The 17,983-nt window shown below is 49.6% G+C and overlaps 1 protein-coding gene across 15 annotated transcripts in view; it reads right to left on the bottom strand.

Moving 5' to 3' along the window:
* Positions 1-17,983, bottom strand: part of LOC140390360 (ras/Rap GTPase-activating protein SynGAP-like) — a 1,167,003-nt gene that overhangs the window by 291,018 nt on the left and 858,002 nt on the right. For all 15 annotated transcript variants that reach the window (XM_072475456.1, XM_072475455.1, XM_072475451.1 and 12 more), the window contains 2 exons: positions 7,226-7,379; positions 2,898-2,996 (listed from right to left, as the gene is read on the bottom strand). In XM_072475456.1, the coding sequence (XP_072331557.1) occupies positions 2,898-2,996; positions 7,226-7,379 (253 nt within the window). The remainder of the gene's footprint in view (positions 1-2,897; positions 2,997-7,225; positions 7,380-17,983) is intronic.

Genomic DNA, 17,983 nt, shown 5'->3' with positions numbered 1-17,983 from the left:
GTCAGGAGGGAAGCCTGGGTTAGGGGTCATCGGGTCAGGAGACAGGTCTGGCTGTGGCCCAATTTTACTCTCTTTGGAGTGATTAGATCCTGCTGGATTCCAGCCTTCCCAGCTAGGTTACAATTATCCTCAATTAGTAGAGGAACCAAGACAGAGACACTGAGCTCCAACCAACATTAGACTGAAGCCATTTTGTCATCTCTACACGATGGGAGATAATGGGACAGTGTGGGGTGAGGATGGGTTAGGAGCGTGGGGAGCAGGAGCAGGTGAGAGTAGAGGGGTGAGGCGTGGGTCAATCTCAAGAGATTTCTGGAGAAAGTTCATCCGCAACATTGAGGTTTTATAGAGATTAGAGAGCGAAATTGAGTTTTATTCTTAAAAACTAACACCAAACTGTTTCTCATTTGGTAAAACAAATGCACACAAACCCCAACTGGTTTTGAACTGACGCCAAAAGATAAGTCCACCTCTGGACTCTTATGTTCCATGACAAACCTTGGAATTGAAGGAGCACATGGAGTGGTTTTGCAGTCTGAGCTCAATGATAACATCTGCAAGGCTTTCATTCACATCAATGAGAAATTGCTTGTACTAGGCTGTGATTGACAGCTTCCAGCCAACTAGCTGTCTGGATTATTAAATTTCATTTCCCTCCACACATGAATGGATCTCATGTAGCCTGTATAAATATCTAGCTGTGATCAACAGATCTTGACCACATCAAACATGTTTAAAAGTGAATGAAACATTCACTTGATGTGAATGAAAACCTTGCAGATCAAAGATCTGAGGGCGTTTAGTCCCTCGGGTGGGGGGTTCCGGTGGTGGGGGGCTCTGGTCTGGGGGCTCTGGTTGGTAATATTTGCATTATAGGGGAGAAGGAGGTCCTCTGATAGACTTTTGGGCATCTTAAAGACTTGGCACACTACAAGGTCTATCACGCCAGGGCCACGCTGACAAATACCTTCACCAATCCATGCACACATGAATCACAGAGGCATGGAGTTCCGGTGTCCAGCCCGTTAATAGGATGCGGTCAATTTGACCTATTTTTATCCTCGCACTGTTGCAGTGCGCGAACCTCGATGCCGTCGCCAGCAGGGAAATAAGAGCATCGGAAATGCATCGGCGCCGTTTTTGGCAGGGTTGGATTGTCCGGCCAGTTGCAGATCTCTATGCCGCACTGGGCAGTGGAGAATCCAGCCAATTGTTTTTTATTTAAGCTTTCATGGGCTGGTATAAACCACAATACTTATAAACACTCTTGCTATGAAAGGAGCTAAGTGGTTTTACTTCCTCTTATTCACAGCAGAAAGCAGCTCCTTTTGATGAGATGAGGAGCTATCAGTCATAACAAGAGTGTTTATAAACATTTGCATCAAAGCAGGGGATTGAGATGCATTCACGCATGAAGGGAAAGATAGCTAAACAATCCACCAAGAACCTGTCCCTGGATTAATAAAACTGTTGGTCACTGGCTAGTGAAATGTATTACTGTGTGAAATGGAATGGGAGTTATGCCTTTCAAAGGCTGTCAAGGGATTTGAAGCCCTTTCAAGTCCATTTTGCTTTTGAGGACGCCTCTGACACTTGTAACAGCAGCTGCTTTAAACACTGTCAGAGGCAGCAAATGTTAGGGAAGGGAAAGTAAAAATGCAATGATCTTCCACTGTACTGCCTGGAATGCTCTTCAGCCGTCAGGCAGGAGTGATCTGAAAGGGGGTTCTGATGGGGGTGACCTGAATGTGGTTCTGATGGGAGGGGTTGGGGGGGGGGGGGGGGTTCTGATGGGGTGACTACTGATGGGTGGTTTGATGGGGGTGACTGATGAGGAGTCTGATGGGGGTGACTGATGGGGGTGACCGATGGGTAGTTTGATAGGGGTGACTGATGGAGAGGGCCTAATGGGGATGACTGATTGGGGGGGGGGTGAGGATACCCCTCGTCAGTGGTGGCTAGGGGGCTCTGTATTACTGGCTCAGTGAAATTATAAACACATATAGGAGAACAAGGTAGTTGGAGTCATATGAAGGAAATAATTGGGGCCCAACCTCATTTGGAAGACACAAGACTGATTTTACTGAAGCTTCCGCAATGACTCATCGTGATGCTGAATCCAAAAGGCCAAAAAGCTCTCAGGTTAATCCACAGTTTAAGAAAGGCACATCATGGAATGATCCTGACTGGAAGGGAATGTTTGTGAATAGATGTGGTCTGTCTCAGGCTTCCAGTAGGACCCAAACAGAATGTCACACCGCTGTGAGCTGTGACACTGTTGTCACTGCCACCTTCATTTTGGGTCGGAGGGAGGTCTTTTTGTTGTTGGGCCATGACTATTATGGGATCATGCCCTGGGATGTTGGATGGCCACGTTTGGCGTGGGCTGCCAAACTGGTTGTTGGCTGGCTCTGAGGCGGCCATATCTATCATTGGCCATTCCGTGCCTGTTACAGGCTGTTGACTAACCATGTGCATTGTGTTGTGGCCCAGCATTGTTACCTAGCAGCTCATAAGAAACATGGCCACTTTTCAGCTGGTGAGAAGCATGGTAGCCCACAACAAACAAGACCACGCTTGCTGCTAAGCAGTCTTGGTTCTGGGTTGCTTGCCGACTATGTTGGTTGTTCACTGGGTGGGCACATTTGTTGGCAGGCTGGCAGAGCAGGCATGTTTGTTGTGGATTTTTTGGGCAGGCACACTGGTCTCAGGAATGATTTAACCCTGGTTATAACATAACAAATAGCGCAATATGCCCAACAATAAATCCAATCCTATCAACTAATGTACAGGAGATGCTACACGATTTAGAAAAGAAATCAAGTATAAGTATGTGTATACACAAAGGCGGCTTAAACTTCTGACAATGCCCACATAATCTGACATAAATTTAATACCTTGTTTGGCTTCACTGCCCTCTGCAAATTCTCAATCCATTTGTCTCGTTCAGCCCCTGACCTACAGGCAAAACATTTTGTGCCAGATGGAGTAGTCACCTGCCATTTGAAGAAAAAAAACCAAGATAAGTCATCAGCACATAGGGCACTGGCTGTACCAGAAACTGTAGTTGCCCTCAAACTGGCCAGGGAGTCAGAAATAAGTGAACCTCTGAACCATCTTCAACCCACTGCCAGCCTCAGCCCCTCAATCGAGTGGGTACCGGGGGTGCTCTCACCTCTGGAGTCAAAGGTCCTGGCTTTAAGTCCCAATTCAGAGACTCCTTCACCTAAGCCAGTATGGAGGGGGAGAGCTGTACTGTCAGAAGTGCTATCTTTTTGGACAACGCTTCCAATGGCCGAGCTCACTGAGATTTTTTGTTGGGTGAAAAATGGAGCAATGGTGGGCGAATGGAATTGCGGCACAGATTGGCCACAGCCTCGCTGGATGGCGGTACAGGCTCAAGAGGCTGAATGGCCTCTTTTTCTTCCTGTGTTCCCTTAGCTTTGCCAACTCTTCAGGTTTGTGCTGGTGTATCCAGGAACTAAATGACAATTTCCCAGACACTGCTACAATCAAAACCATGGAGTAAGATCGTAAGGACTTACTTTTGGGAAATCATTTTGTTCATTTTTCACTGGAGATCTGAAGCAAAGGCTGCTTTGACTGAAGGCGCGATTCTCTTGCCGCGTTGCACTCAAATGAGAGCACAACACGGCCTGAGAATCCCAGGAGTGGCCTCCTGTGGACCTTTCGACAGCATTCGCGCCTCACGGGATTCACCGAAGGACCGCGGAACGTCAGAGTCAGAACTCTGCCAAAAAGGGCAGGACTAAACGCCGCAAGTGGAAGTACGACCTACTCACCCGGGATATGCCGGCCTCCATTGATTCTCCGGCCTCCCCAGATCAGGCACGAATCAGTGCTGGTCCACACAAGCATGGACCAGGTAGAACGGCACTTGGCGGGGTCTCCCAGACATTCGGAGACCCCTGGGTGGTCAGGGGCAAGATGACTCCCTGGCACTTCCCTTGGAACGTGGGCACCATAGCACTACTGGGCTAGCACCTTGGCAGTGCCACCCTAGCACTGCCAAGTGCCTGGATGGCAGTGCAAAGCTGGCAGGATCACTGCCTGGGTGCCAGGGTAGCAATGCAAGGATGCACAGTGCTTGGGTGGCATTTCCAAGGGTCAGGGGGCAAATGGGGCCATGCCCATGAAATGAGGGTGGAGGCGTGCAGATCAGGTAAGTAGGGGCCTCTGGAAGGTTGGGGGGGGGTTGACGGATAGTGGTCCTGGAAGTTAGGGGTGCTGTAAGGGGGCTTTGGGTAGGTCTGAAGAGGGGGACCACACTGGGGTGCACTCACTTTGGGGCTGTGGGGAAGGTTGGGGATTTTTGTAAGGGCCTCAGAGATTGGGAAGCCATTGAAAAATGGGGTCTCAATCTCTCGCTACAGTGGTGAGTTCTGGCAAGCAGAGCTCCCCAATGTAAAAACAAAACGGGGCTATATGCGGCATCGGCTGCGCTTTTCCCATTTAGGCCCCTTCTTCAACGTGAGTTGCATTGAATAGCCACTTGTTTCTTGGCACTGCGAGTGCCGGGAAACATGCGGCTAAATGCACTCACTAGGGGTTTCTGTCCCTTTTGGGAAGATTGCACCCTAAGTGTCGGATAAACAGGTGAAAACGTTCCCAGGGCCCGAAAAATGACTAAGTGTCATTGAGTAGCAATGGGGACTTTCCGGCCGAGCGGGCGGGAAACTTCCTGAAAAACCCGCCACAAATTAACTGAGAAGGTTTTGGGGAGAATCACGCCTGACAGTTGAGAATCATCTAATCAGTTAATTAAGAAGCCTTTTTGATTTCCTATTTTCCTTTCGCAGTGCTCGCTGTGCCACTGTACCTCAGTGCGCATTCTCCAAACCTGGAATTTAATTTTCGGCTCTGAAGAGAGAGCTATAGTTGAAAACCAGCTGCAAGCGCTGTTTGAATCCTATGATTCATTTGGGTGCAAGCTGTTCGCAAACATTCCCCACCCTGGATCCTCCCCGGTGAAGCTTGGAGGATGGAGACCCAAAGCAAAATTCTCTGCGACAACATAAAAATCCAGCCCAAAGAACACCAATAAAATTCCCCAAGAGCACATTATTTAATTTCTGCATAAAATGGAGAGTGAAGTTTGAGTTTAAAAAAAAAAATCCCCTGGACTCTCCTCTCATTAGAAAACTACAAACACACAGCAAAACCTCACATCAAGCTCTCTAAATTATGTATACTTTCGGAATAATTCATTTAATTCCCAAATTAAAGCAATCAGGTCTTTGAGGATGGAAGACATGATAAACTCATAATTTATTCACAATTATGGCTACAGTCTTGGCATAAATGCTTGAACGCCAAGGTTTGGACAGCTCTCAACTCCTTTTTGCTATTTATACCTTGTTTCAATCCACTGAGACCATTGAGATACCAGGTATATACACACACCGAGATAGCCAGACAGAGAGAAAGGAGGAGAGGAGAGAGAAAGGCGAGCAGAGAGAGAGATGTACTAGAAGGTATCATGAAGGCTACTGGTTGCATTCTCTGGTCCCCTGACCGCGAGTTTCTTGCGGCAGGATTCTATACTCTTTCCCACTGAAGCCACCCCATGCCACCGGGAAACCCGCGGGCCGGGGTGTGCTGCCGTCGTTAAGAGTGAATCCCAACCCCTCCGGAGAATTCTGGCCCACATCTACATGGAGATACAGGGCAAACTGGGGTTGTTCTCCTTAGAGCAGAGAGGGTTGGGGCAGCTTTGATCAAGGTGCTCAAACATTTGAATGGATTGATAGATTAAATGAAGAGAAAATACTTTCATTAACAGATCGTTCAGAAACCAGGTAATTGTTTATATATAGAATCCGGGAGTGAGTTACAGACTGGAATCTAATCGAGGAGTTCAGATGGTTTATATCTAGAATAATGGATACCTGGGAGTGAGTTACAGACTGGAATCTAATCGAGGAGTTCAGATGGTTTATATATAGAATAATGGATACCTGGGAGTGAGTTAGAGACTGGAATCTAATCGAGGGGTTCAAATGGTTTATATATAGAATAATGGATACCTGGGAGTGAGTTACAGACTGGCATCAAATCGAGGGGTTCAGATGGTTTATGTACAGAATAAAATATAAATATTGAACCCCAGTTCAATACCTGACCTGAATTCTATTACCATCCTTCATCCCTTGTCTCGATTCTCACCCCAACCCTCACCATTGTCCCCTAACCTAACTCAGCAGCTCCAACCCTACCTCTCACCCCAACATCTATTCCAGCCTTCATGTTCAAACCCAATCCCATCCACCAACACCGCCCCCCGCCCTCCCCCCCCGCCCATTCAACCCTCCACTCATCCATATCCCCATTCCCTTCACTGCACTATCTTCCCCATCAGCACCTGCCCCTACCCATCTTTACCTTTTTTCCTTCACACCACCTTACCACCAGCCTCTATCCCAGCCCCAACACTTACCAGCTCCCAACCACCACACCCTGCTCCCATTCCCATTCAGACCACAGACTTCCAACACTACCCTACCCCCATGGGCAGCACGGTAGCATAGTGGTCGGCACAATTGCTTCACAGCTCCAGGGTCCCAGGTTTGATTCCCAGCTTGGGCCACTGTCTTTGCGGAGTCTGCACATTCTCCCCGTGTCTGCGTGGGTTTCCTCCGGGTGCTCCGGTTTCCTCCCACAGTCCAAAGATGTGCGGGTTAGGTGGATTGGCCACGCTAAGTTGTCCTTAGTGTCCAAAATTGGCCTTAGTGTTGGGTGGGGTTACTGGGTTATGGGGATAGGGTGGAGGTGTGAGCTTGGCTAGGGTGCTCTTTGCAAGAGCTGGTGCAGACCCGATGGGCCGAATGGCCTCCTTCTGCCCTGTAAATTCTATGATCTATGATCAATCTATGATATATACTTATTCTGACCCTCACTCCGTTTCGATCCCTCTTCCCGTGCTCTCTCCCGTAACTATCCATAACCCTATCTCTCTTTCTTCTTCCATCCCCACCCATGATCTGGACTGCAAGCCAACTTACAAATTGACCACCTAAGCACCCAATGACCATTCGGGCAGTGCCCTGTGCTAAAAGGCACCCACAGAGTGACAAAAACTGGCAGATTTTCCTGCAGGTTGGCCTGAGCTGTGGAACAGCAATGCCGTGACCCACATTGCAAGAGACCGCAGAGCAGCATTGGAAAAGTGACTCATGCCTATAAAGTGTGCAGGGATGCCTCTTACCTCAAAGCAGAACTCTTGTCCCAGAATGCTGCTGTGCACTGGCTTGATGATGGCATCCTCGTCAATGCTGAGCTCCAGCGCTTCCGCCGCGCTACTGGGGCTCAGCAATGACTCATGGGAGTGCGACTCCTTAAAGCTCTGCATCAGACGGGTTCTGGAATAAAGAAAAAGAGCATGAGGCTAAAGCGGGGAGGTGGCTGAGAGACTGTTTTAGCAGCTGTAGGCCAGACATCGGGCGTTAACTGAAGCCCTTTACTGCAGGCCTCACTCAATCATTCATTCAGTCATTTTTGACTATAATGCACGTTGCACTTAAAAAACAGACATGGCTTGTTTTATTGGCTGGATTTGTGTTCCTTGAATCTCTCTCTGACATTTTCTCAAGGTCCAAAGTCCTAATTTTTATGTGAAAGAATCATTCAGATTAGTTTTTCAGCACTGGAAGATTCTGGCGCCACATTACGAGGGGAAAACACAAAAAGATTCTTTTGAAAATGCCAATAAAAAAATACCAAACATAACATGCCAGATGCACACGAGTATAGTTCCATTACTTTTGAATCCTGGCACCAAGATGGTTGCCGCACTAATAACAGGGAGCCAATGGATCAGTAAATCTTATTTAGATTTCTGTAACAACTGCTGGAAGGTTTAAACAACAGGAGATCACTTCTGATGTGGAGGCATTGTGGTTGCTTCAATGCTTAAAAAAAAGCCATCCAAATCTTATTTAGTAGCCTCTGTGGACAGTCAGTTCAAAGTAACCTTACAGGTGTCCTGCATATTTAATGTCAAATCTGGAGCAGCGTGTCTATGGCTCTTTTTGTCCTTGTTCGGGATTCACAGTGTGTTGTTTTAAATACTTTTGCGCTTTGATTCTCCAATCTTTACTTGCTCTCTCTTTCTCTCCTCACTGTCGTTTTTGCTGCTGGCACCACCAGAGCGATTGGGGAGTTTCAGCTTTACAAGACATTAAAAGCAGCAATGCAAGTGCATCAAACGATCAGTTTTTGATCCTGAGATAAGCTCCCAATCTCATATCCGCCCCATCACCGAGGCAGCCTACTTCCATCCGTGATGTGGCACGACTTTGCCCCTATCTTAGAGCTCATCTTTTGTGAGGGCCACGAAGAATCCAGGACGAGTTTTAAGGATACAAAGAAATAACATTTATTTACAATAACATATATATACAACAGCAGCAGCAACGTTGCTTGCTGCTCACTCCTTCCTGGCTGGTTCCAAACTGGCCAGCTTTTTTTTATACAGGGAGTCTGCTAATGATTTCTCCGTCCCCCTCATTGGGGAAGCTCATACTCCCACAGGATTGTGGGATTGCCATTAGTCCCCAGCAGGCAGTAAGCAGGCAGGTTATAACATCCCTCCCCCCCAAAGTTCAAGGAATCCACTGAAGACCCTGGCGAAGGAGGGCGCCGGACTCGTTTTGCCGCAGGCCGGACACCATTTGCACGAGGCGCTGGATCGGGCGGCGTGTAACGAGACGGAGACCGGCGCTTCCGTGATGAACGGCATAACGGTTGTACATCCACAGCTCCTGGGCCCGAGGATTCCCCCTCTGATGCGTCCTGTGTCTCCATCTCAGAGTCAGAGTCTGCTGCCTCCGTCATCTCGGAGTCTCTATCTCGACGCGGTTCTGTAACGACCTGCGCAGACTTTGAATGAGGCACCAGAGGAAGATTGTGAGGACTACTTTCCATTGTGTCTGGTCTCTGTGGCTGCAGAAATGAGCTCCGGGGGCAGGGAATCTTTGGAAGGGATAGTCTTCTTGACCGAACGTGGTCTACATGTTTGCGCTGGAGGTGACCCTGGGCTTGCACCTGGTACGATATAGGGCCCGTTTGGCAAAAGATTACGCCAGGGACCCACTGGGCAGCACCAGCAAAATTCCGAACGAACACTGGGTCACCGGGCGCAAACTGCCGAATCGGCCGATGCCGAGAAAAACTATGTCCCTGCCGTTCTTGTATGCGGCGCACTTTTGCGCCAATGTCCGGGGAAACCATGCCAAGGCAGGTGCGAAGTCTCCGGCCCATTAGGAGTTCTGCGGGAGCTACCCCAGTCACCGCATGGGGGGGTGGTCCTATACAAAAGCAAAAAGTGAGCCAGTCTCGTGTCCATTGACCTGCAAGACTGCTTCTTTAGGCCTCGTTTGACTGTCTGTACTGCGCGCTCCGCCAACCCATTTGAAGCCAGGTGGTAAGGGGCAGTGCGGATATGGCGTATGCCGTTCATCTTCATGAACCTCGCAAACTCCTCACTTGTGAATGGAGTGCCGTTATCCGTGACCAGCACCTCGGGGAGGCCATGCGTACTGAAAGACAAACGCATCTTCTCAATTGTTGCGCAGGACGTTGTCCCCTGCATCTTATGCACCTCTAGTCATTTAGACTGGGCATCGATTAATAGAAGGAACATGGATCCTTGAAAAGAGCCGGCGAAATCCGCATGCAAGCGTGCCCAAGGCCGCCCTGGCCATTCCCAGTGATGTAGGGACGCGGCCGGCGGAAGCTTCTAATGCTCCTGGCAAATGGAGCAATTTTAGGCTACCTTCTCAATGTCGGTGTCGAAGCCTGGCCACCAGACATAATTCCGGGCCAACATTTTCATTTTGGTCACACCTGGATGCCCATTGTGCAAGTCTCTTAGTATCAGCTCCTCTCCTTTTTCCAGGACAATCACACGCGTCCCCCACAAGAGGATGCCGTCTTCTACGTTGAATTCTGACAGCTTGGAGGAAAATGCCGGCAACTCGCCTGGGAGCTGTCTATACTGCCCACCATACAAGAGTATGTTCCGAACCTTTGACTGGACTGGCGCCGTCTGGGTCCACTCAGGGATCTGTGATGCAGTGACAGGCAAGGTGTTCATAAAATTTAGGGTTGCAACCACCTCACCGGTCGTGGGGGTCGACATGGGGCCGGTCGATAAAGGCAATCGGCTTCAGTGCGTCGGCATTCGCTATCTTCGTTCCTGGTTTGTGCTCCAGAGGATACTCGTATGCAGCGAGCAACAAAGCCCAGCGCTGGATCCGTGCGGACGCAATGGGCGGTATTGGCTTATCCTCTCTGAAAAGTCCCAGCAGAGGCTTATGATCAGTAATGATAGTGAAGTGGCGGCCATACACGTACTGGTGGAAACGGTTCACCGCAAAGACCACTGCCAGGCCGTCCTTCTCGATCTGCGCGTACTTTTTTTACGCTGCAGTCAATGTGTGGGAGGCGAAAGCTATCAGCCGCTCGGCCCCGTTCTCCATCTTGTGGGACAGGACGGCCCCAATACCATACGGGGATGCATCACATGTGACGAGCAAAGGCTTTCCAGGATCATAGTGGGTTAGTAACTCAGACGACGACAATTGTTGTTTTACTCACCGGACAGCGGTTTCTTGCAGCTGACCCCAAACCCAGGTGTGATTTTTCTTTAGCAGAAGGTGCAATGGGGCCAGCGTAGTTGCCAGATTGGGGAGGAACTTCCCGTAATAGTTTACGAGGCCGAGTAAAGAACGAAGATGTGAAGTGCCAGTCGGGGCGGGGGCATGTTGAATTGCGCGCACTTTCTCTGTGACGAAGTGCAAACCGTCGCGGTCCACCCGATAACCCAGGTAGACTACTTCCTTCGCCTGAAAGACGCACTTTGTGCGACATAAACGGACACCAGCCTCCGAAAAGTGTCTCAGGACAACCTCCAGATTTTCCAAATGTTCCTAATCCGACGTCCCTGTGATCAAAACGTCATCTAAGTAGACAGCGACACGTGGTAAACCTCTCAAAAAGCCCTCCATAACACGTTGAAAAATAGCGCAGGCAGAGGATACTCCAAAGGGCAAACGTGTATATTCATACAGGCCCCGGTGTGTATTAATCGTTACATATGGTCGGGAGGTAGGGTCCAGCTCCAATTGTAGGTAGGCCTGACTCATATCTAATTTTGTGAACGAGAGTCCGCCTGCAAGCTTCGCGTAGAGATCCTCTATGCGAGGCGTTGGATATCGGTCGAGTCGGGAAGCCGTATTCACTGTAGGTTTATAGTCACTGCACAAGCGAACTGTGGCAACTGGCTTCATTACAGGTACAATTGGTGCTGCCCAGTCAGCGAAACGGAAGGGCCTGATAATACCCAAAGTCTCCAAACGAGTGAGCTCCCCTTCTACCTTCTCAAGCAAGGCGTAAGGCACCGGGCGCGCCCGGAAATAGCGCGGCGTAGCTCCTGGTTCGACTTGGATACGGGCTACGGCCCCTTTTATTTTCCCCAAACCGGGCTGGAATACATCTGGGTATCGTCCTAGCACCTCAGTCAACCCTCCCGAAACTGTTTGGATGATGTGCTGCCACTGCAACCGCAAATGGCGCAACCAGTCCCGACCCAACAGGCTGGGCCCATGGCCGCGCACCACGATAAGTGGGAAACGCCCCTCCTGGCGTCCATAAACAACAGGGGTCATCGTAGTTCCTGCAATGTCCACTGGTTCCCCCATGTAGGTGGCCAACCTGGCCTGTGTGTCGGTTAATGTAAGGGTCTGTATACCCTGCTTGATGCGGTCGAATGTCCTCTGGGCGATCACGGAGACTGCTGCGCCAGTGTCCAATTCCATCTCAAGCGGGTGACCATTAACCCGTACTGTCACCTTCATGGGGGCCACACGGGGAGCTGCCACACAATGTAGCTGCAGGCAGTCGTCCTTCGTCTCCACGTCCTCAGGAGTAGTCGCCGCAGGTTCATCCACGTGGAAGGTACGGCCCCGAGGCTGGTCCCAGTTTCAGTCTGAACGACGGCACCTCTGGCGCCCCCAGGACCGGCGTCCGCGACAGGGTCGGCGCCTACAAGTCTGACACGGACATGGCTCCTCATCCTTTGGTTCTGGAGCAGGCTCGCTTCGGGGAGGAATGTCCGCCGGCCACTGGCGTCGATCCGGACGTCGCCTCGCCCAAGGTACCGCAGGAGTGCGGGGGGATGTTTTCGGACGGAAGGGGTTGCGCCCCAAGGCATGCACCTCCATTACCTGTAGCTCCTGCACTCCTCGTTCTGCGCTCTCGGGACAATACTATTTGAATGGCCTGTTGAAAAGTCAATGTTGGCTCAGCTAACAACTTTCTCTGGGTGGCCGCATTGTTAATACCGCAAACCAAACGGACGCGTAACATTTCTGACAAGGTCTCACCATAATCACAGTACTCCGCAATCCTGCGTAGCCTGGATAGAAAGTCGGCAAGGGATTCTCCTGGGGTCTTCTCAGCAGTATTAAACCGGTAACGTTGAACTATCGTGGATGGGGTTGGGTTAAAATGTTGCCCCACTCATCAAAGTTAATCAAACATTTTGGTGTCCGGCGCAGCTGGGTACGTAAGGCTCCTAATCACCCCAAACTTATGCGGGCCGCAGGCGGTGAGCAATATGACCACCTGGCGCTCGTTTTCGGTGATGTTGTTTGCCCGGAAATAGTAACGCATCCGTTGTGCGTACTGGTTCCAGCTTTCCAGCGCAACACCAAAAACATCCAAACGTCCGTACAGAGGCATGGTGTAATAGAAAACAACTTCCAACCTGTATCCAACAAAAATCCAGGGAGGTGGCTTCAGCAGTGTAGACAGCTATTCACTTTAACCCTCGTCACCAGTTTTGTGAGGGCCACGAAGAATCCAGCACGAGTTTTAAGGATACAAAGAAATAACATTTATTTACAATAACTTATAAACAACAGCAGCAGCAACTTCGCTTGCTGCTCACTCCTTCCTGGCTGGTTCCAAACTGGCCAGCTTTTCTTTTTATACAGGGAGTCTGCTAATGATTTCTCCGCCCCCCTCATTGGGGAAGCTCATCCTCCCACAGGATTGTGGGATTGTCATTAGTCCCCAGTCAATGGTAAGCAGGCAGGTTATAACATCATCTGTGATGAAACGTTCAACCATTCCTTAATTATCTCAAGACTCAACATTTCCAATTCCCTCCTGGCTGGTCTTCCACATGCTACACTCCGTAAATGTACGGTCACCTAAAATTCAACTGTGTGAAATGAAATGAAAATGAAAATCGCTTATTGTCACAAGTCGGCTTCAAATGAAGTTACTGTGAAAAGCCCCTAATCGCCACATTCCGGCGCCTGTTCGGGGAGGCTGGTACGGGAATTGTACTGTGCTGCTGACCTGCCTTGATCTGCTTTAAAAGCCAGCGATTTAGCCCAGTGTGCTAAACTATGTCTGTCTTTCATTCAACAGCACGTCCTGTCCCCTATATCACCACTCTGCTTTCTGATCTACATTAGCTCCCGGTCACGTTGATTTAAAAATGTTCATCCTTGTTTTCAAATCCCTCCATGGTCTTGCCCCTCCCTATCTCGGTCATCCCATCCGACCCACCGAGATATCTGTGCTGCTCTAATTCTGGCCTCCTGTGCATTCAAAGGAAGGCAGTGGTATAGGAACAGGAGTGGGCAAATCGGCCCCTTGAGCCTGACTCGCCATTCAATGAGATCATGGCTGATCTGTGGTCTAATCCATATACCTGCCTTTGGCCCATATCTCTTAATATATTTGCTGAACAAAAGTCTATATATCTCATATTTAAAATTAACAACTGATCTAGTTTCAACTGCTGTTTGTGGGAGAGAGTTCCAAACCTCTACCACCCTTTTTGAGTGAAGAAGTTCTTCCCAACATCTCTCTTGAATGGTCTGGCCCTAATTTTTAGACTATGGACCCTAGTTTTATAAACTCCAACCAGTGGAAAGAGTTTATCTTTATCGTTCCTGTTAACGAAAACAGGCCCAATCTGTGTAATCTTTCTGTAATAAGTCCAAGGTGGCAGAAGCCCCTTCACCAGAATTAACAGGTACATTCAGCTTGCTGTCTACACTGGGAGTGCAGAGGATCTGACACTCCATGTTGTATACAAAGAGGTTCCCTGATTGGGCCACTAATCAGGGAACTCGTATTCCAATTGGCCAATCTCAAAGGCCTGGTCTCAGTCATTACACCTTCCTCATAACTTTTAAAAGAAATTTAAAGTATTCAATTATTTAAAAAAAATTAATGGCCAATTTTAACATGGCCAATCCTTTTAAAAAATGTATTTTATTCCAAACATATTCAAAAGTACAAAGCGCAAAATGCATTAAAAAAAATCAAAGAACATTCTCCACATCTCACAGTTCTGTTTGTGCCTGTTTTTCCCTCTTTTCATCCCCACTTCCCCCCTCGCGCCCCCCCCCCCCCCCCCCCCAAGCGACGAACAATTCTTCAAACATGGTCATGAACAGTCCCCACCTTGTCCCAAAGCTCTCCACTAATCCCTCCAATTGGAACTTAATTTTCTCCAGCTGGAGAAAATCATACAGGTCCCCCACCCAGTCAGGCCGCCACCCCTGGCGGCTTGTTGACCATCATTCCAATAGAATCCTTCGCCTGGTAACTAGAGAGGTGAAGGCCGCAAAGTCGGCCTCCCTCTCCTCCATCAGCTCCGGCATTTCCGACACCCCAAAAATTGGCACCATTGGGTCCGGCCCGGCCTCTACCCCACAATCTTTGATAACATCCCAAACACCCCCTCTCAGTATCTCTCCAACTTCTAACAGACCCAGAACACATGAGCGTGATTTGCTGGTCCTCACCCCTCCTTCTCACACTCGTCTGCCACCCCCTGGTAGAACCCACTCATCCTCGCCCAAGTATACGCACCCTGTGCACCACCGAGTATACGGAACCCTGTGCACCACCAATCATACTCAGCCCAGCGCACGAGGAGGTCGCGTTCACTCTACGCATTGCCTCACTCCACACTCCCCATCTTATCTCTCTGTCCCCAGCTCCTCCTCCCATTTCTCCTTAATCCTCACCACTTGCACTCCCCCCACTCTCCCAGCCACCCATATATATTCCCGATCTTACCCTCCCCTTCCACATCCGGGAGCAGCAACTGCTCCAATAGGGTGTACTCTGGTAGCTTGGGACAGCCTCTCCAATCCTTCAGCGGAAAGTCTCTCACTTGATTATACCTGAATTTGCTTACCTTCGGAAGCTCTATCCTCTCCCGCAGCTCTTTCAGACTTGTAAACCTCTCCTCCAGGTATAAATCCATCGCCCTCACCAGCCCCATCTCTCTCCAACTATACATGTCATCCAACTCTCCGGCTTAAATCCATGGTTCCCACATAGCGGTGTTAACACCGACATACCCTCCATCCTAAAGTATCTCCTCAGCTGGTTCCACATCCTAATAAAGCACAGTGCCACCAGACTTGCCATGTACCTCCTCAGTGTCAGCGGTAGCGCCGTTGTTATCGTGGCCCTCAGACTGGACCCCCTTCAGGACTCCCCCTCCTACCTAATCCATTCTAATCCCTCTCCTGACAACCACCACTTCATCTTCTCCACATTCGCTGCCCAATAGTAGTGCAGCAGATTCGGTAACACCAACCCCACTCTCTGCCTCTGTAGCAGGGCCCGTTTCACCCTTGGTACCTTCCCCGCCCATATAAACTTCGAAATCGCTGCATTCAGTTTACAGAAAATGAACCAAACCCAAACTTTCCCAGAACCTCAAACAGATATTGCCACTCCACCTGGTCGAAAACTTTCTCCACGCCCATAGAGACCACTACCTCCAGTACCCGTCCCTTCGAAGGGGTCATGATCACATTTAATTACCGCCTAAAGTTACTGGAAAGTTGCCTGCCCTTCATGAAACTCATTTGGTCCTCTGCAACCACCCCGGGACACATCCTTCCATCCTCCCCACCACTCACTCAGCCAACACTGTTCCATCCGTATTTAACAACAACATGGGCCTATATGACCCACACCCTAGCGGGTTGTTCCCCTTCTTCGGGATTAGCATGATCAACGCCTAGGGCAGTGTCTCCGACAGCTCTCCCTTCTCCAGTGCCTGGCTAAACATCCCCAATAGATGTGGTGCCAGCTCCGTCGCAAATTCCTTACAGACCTCTGCCAGGTAACCGTTCGGCCCCGCGGCCTTCCCATCACCTCTCTCAACCCTAAAGGCTCTTCCAGCGCCTGCCTCCTCTCCTCATCCAGCCACGGGAATTCCAGCTCGTCCAAAATCCGCCCATGTCCCCTTCCTCACCACCCGGTTTGGCCCTATACAACTTCTCATAATACTTCCTGAATGCCTCATTTATCTTCCCCGGCTCCGACACTATATCCCCCTCCCCTGTCCGCACTCTCGGGATTTCTCTAGACGCGGCCTGCCTCCGTAGCTGATGGGCTAGCATACGACTCACCTACTCTCCATATTCATACTGCACTTCCCTCGCCCTCCATAGCTGCCCCATTGTCAGCCTATCGAACTGCCCCTGTAACTTCTTTCTCTCCGTCAACCCCTTCTTGGTGGGGGCCCTTGAAAATTTCTTGTCCACCTTGACTATCTCATACACAACCGTCCACGCTCTTCCCTTCTGCTCCCATCTCTGTGCGCCTTGAACAAGATTACCTCCCCGAACCACCGCCTTCAACCCCTCCCAAAATGTGCCTGCCGATACCTCCCCATTCTGATTCAACTCCACATAGTCTCTGATCACCGACTGCATCTTCTCACAGAACCCTTATCCACTAGAAGCCCCAAGCAAACCTCCATCCCGGCCTCTGCTCCTGCCTCAAACTAAGTCTATCTTCCAACCACTGTGGCGCATGGTCAGAGATCACAATTCCTGCATACTCCTCCCACAGCAACACTGTTCGACTCATCACAAAAAGTCAATTCTGGAGTATAACTTGTACATGTGCGAGAAGAAGGAGTACTTCCTCTTCCCCGGGTTCCAAAACCTCCACAGATTCACCATTCCCATCCTCTCCATAAACCCTCTCAGCTCCTTCGTCATCTTCAACCTTCCCATTGATTTAGGGCTCAACCTATCCACCTTCGGCTCTAGTATGCAATTAAAAGAACCCAACATAATCAACTGATGCGTGGCCAGGTCTGGAATCGCTCCCAGCAACCCCTTCACAAACCCCATGTCGGCCCAATCCTGACTGGCAGAAGGCAAAGAGTGGGGATAAAGGGGTCTTTTTCAGGATGGCAGCTGGTGACTAGTGGTGTGCCTCAGGGGTCTGTGCTGTGACCACAACTTTTTACAATGTACATTAATGATCTGGAAGAAAGTACGGAAGGCACTGTTGCTAAGTTTGCAGATGATACAAAGATCTGTAGAGGGACAGGTAATATTGAGGATGCAAGGGGGCTGCAGAAGGACTTGGACAAGCTAGGGGAGTGGGCAATGAAGTGGCAAATTAAATGCTATGTGGAAAGTGTGAGGTTATGCACTTTGGAAGGAGGAATCTAGGCATAGACTATTTTCTAAATGGGGAAATGCTTCGGAAATCAGAAGCACAAAGTGACTTGGGAGTCCTTGTTCACGATTCTCTTAAGGTTAATGTGCAGGTTCAGTCGGCAGTTCAGAAGGCAAATGCAATGTTAGCATTCACGTCAAGAGGGCTAGAATACAAGACCAGGGATGTACTTTTGAGGCTGTATAAGGCTCTGGTCAGACCCCATTTGGAGTATTGTGAGCAGTTTTGGGCCCCATATCTACGGAAGGATGTGCTGGCCTTGGAAAGGGTCCAGAGGAGGTTCACAAGAATGATCCCTGGAATGAGAAACTTGTCGTATGAGGAACGTTTGAGGACTCTGGGTCTGTACTCACTGGAGTTTAGAAGGATGAGGGGGGATCTTATTGAAACTTACAGGATACTGCGAGGCCTGGATAGAGTGGACGTGGAGAGGATGTTT

Source organism: Scyliorhinus torazame, chromosome 14 (assembly GCF_047496885.1).
Source record: "Scyliorhinus torazame isolate Kashiwa2021f chromosome 14, sScyTor2.1, whole genome shotgun sequence".
Taxonomy (NCBI): domain Eukaryota; kingdom Metazoa; phylum Chordata; class Chondrichthyes; order Carcharhiniformes; family Scyliorhinidae; genus Scyliorhinus; species Scyliorhinus torazame.
This window is presented reverse-complemented; position numbering and strand designations above follow the sequence as displayed.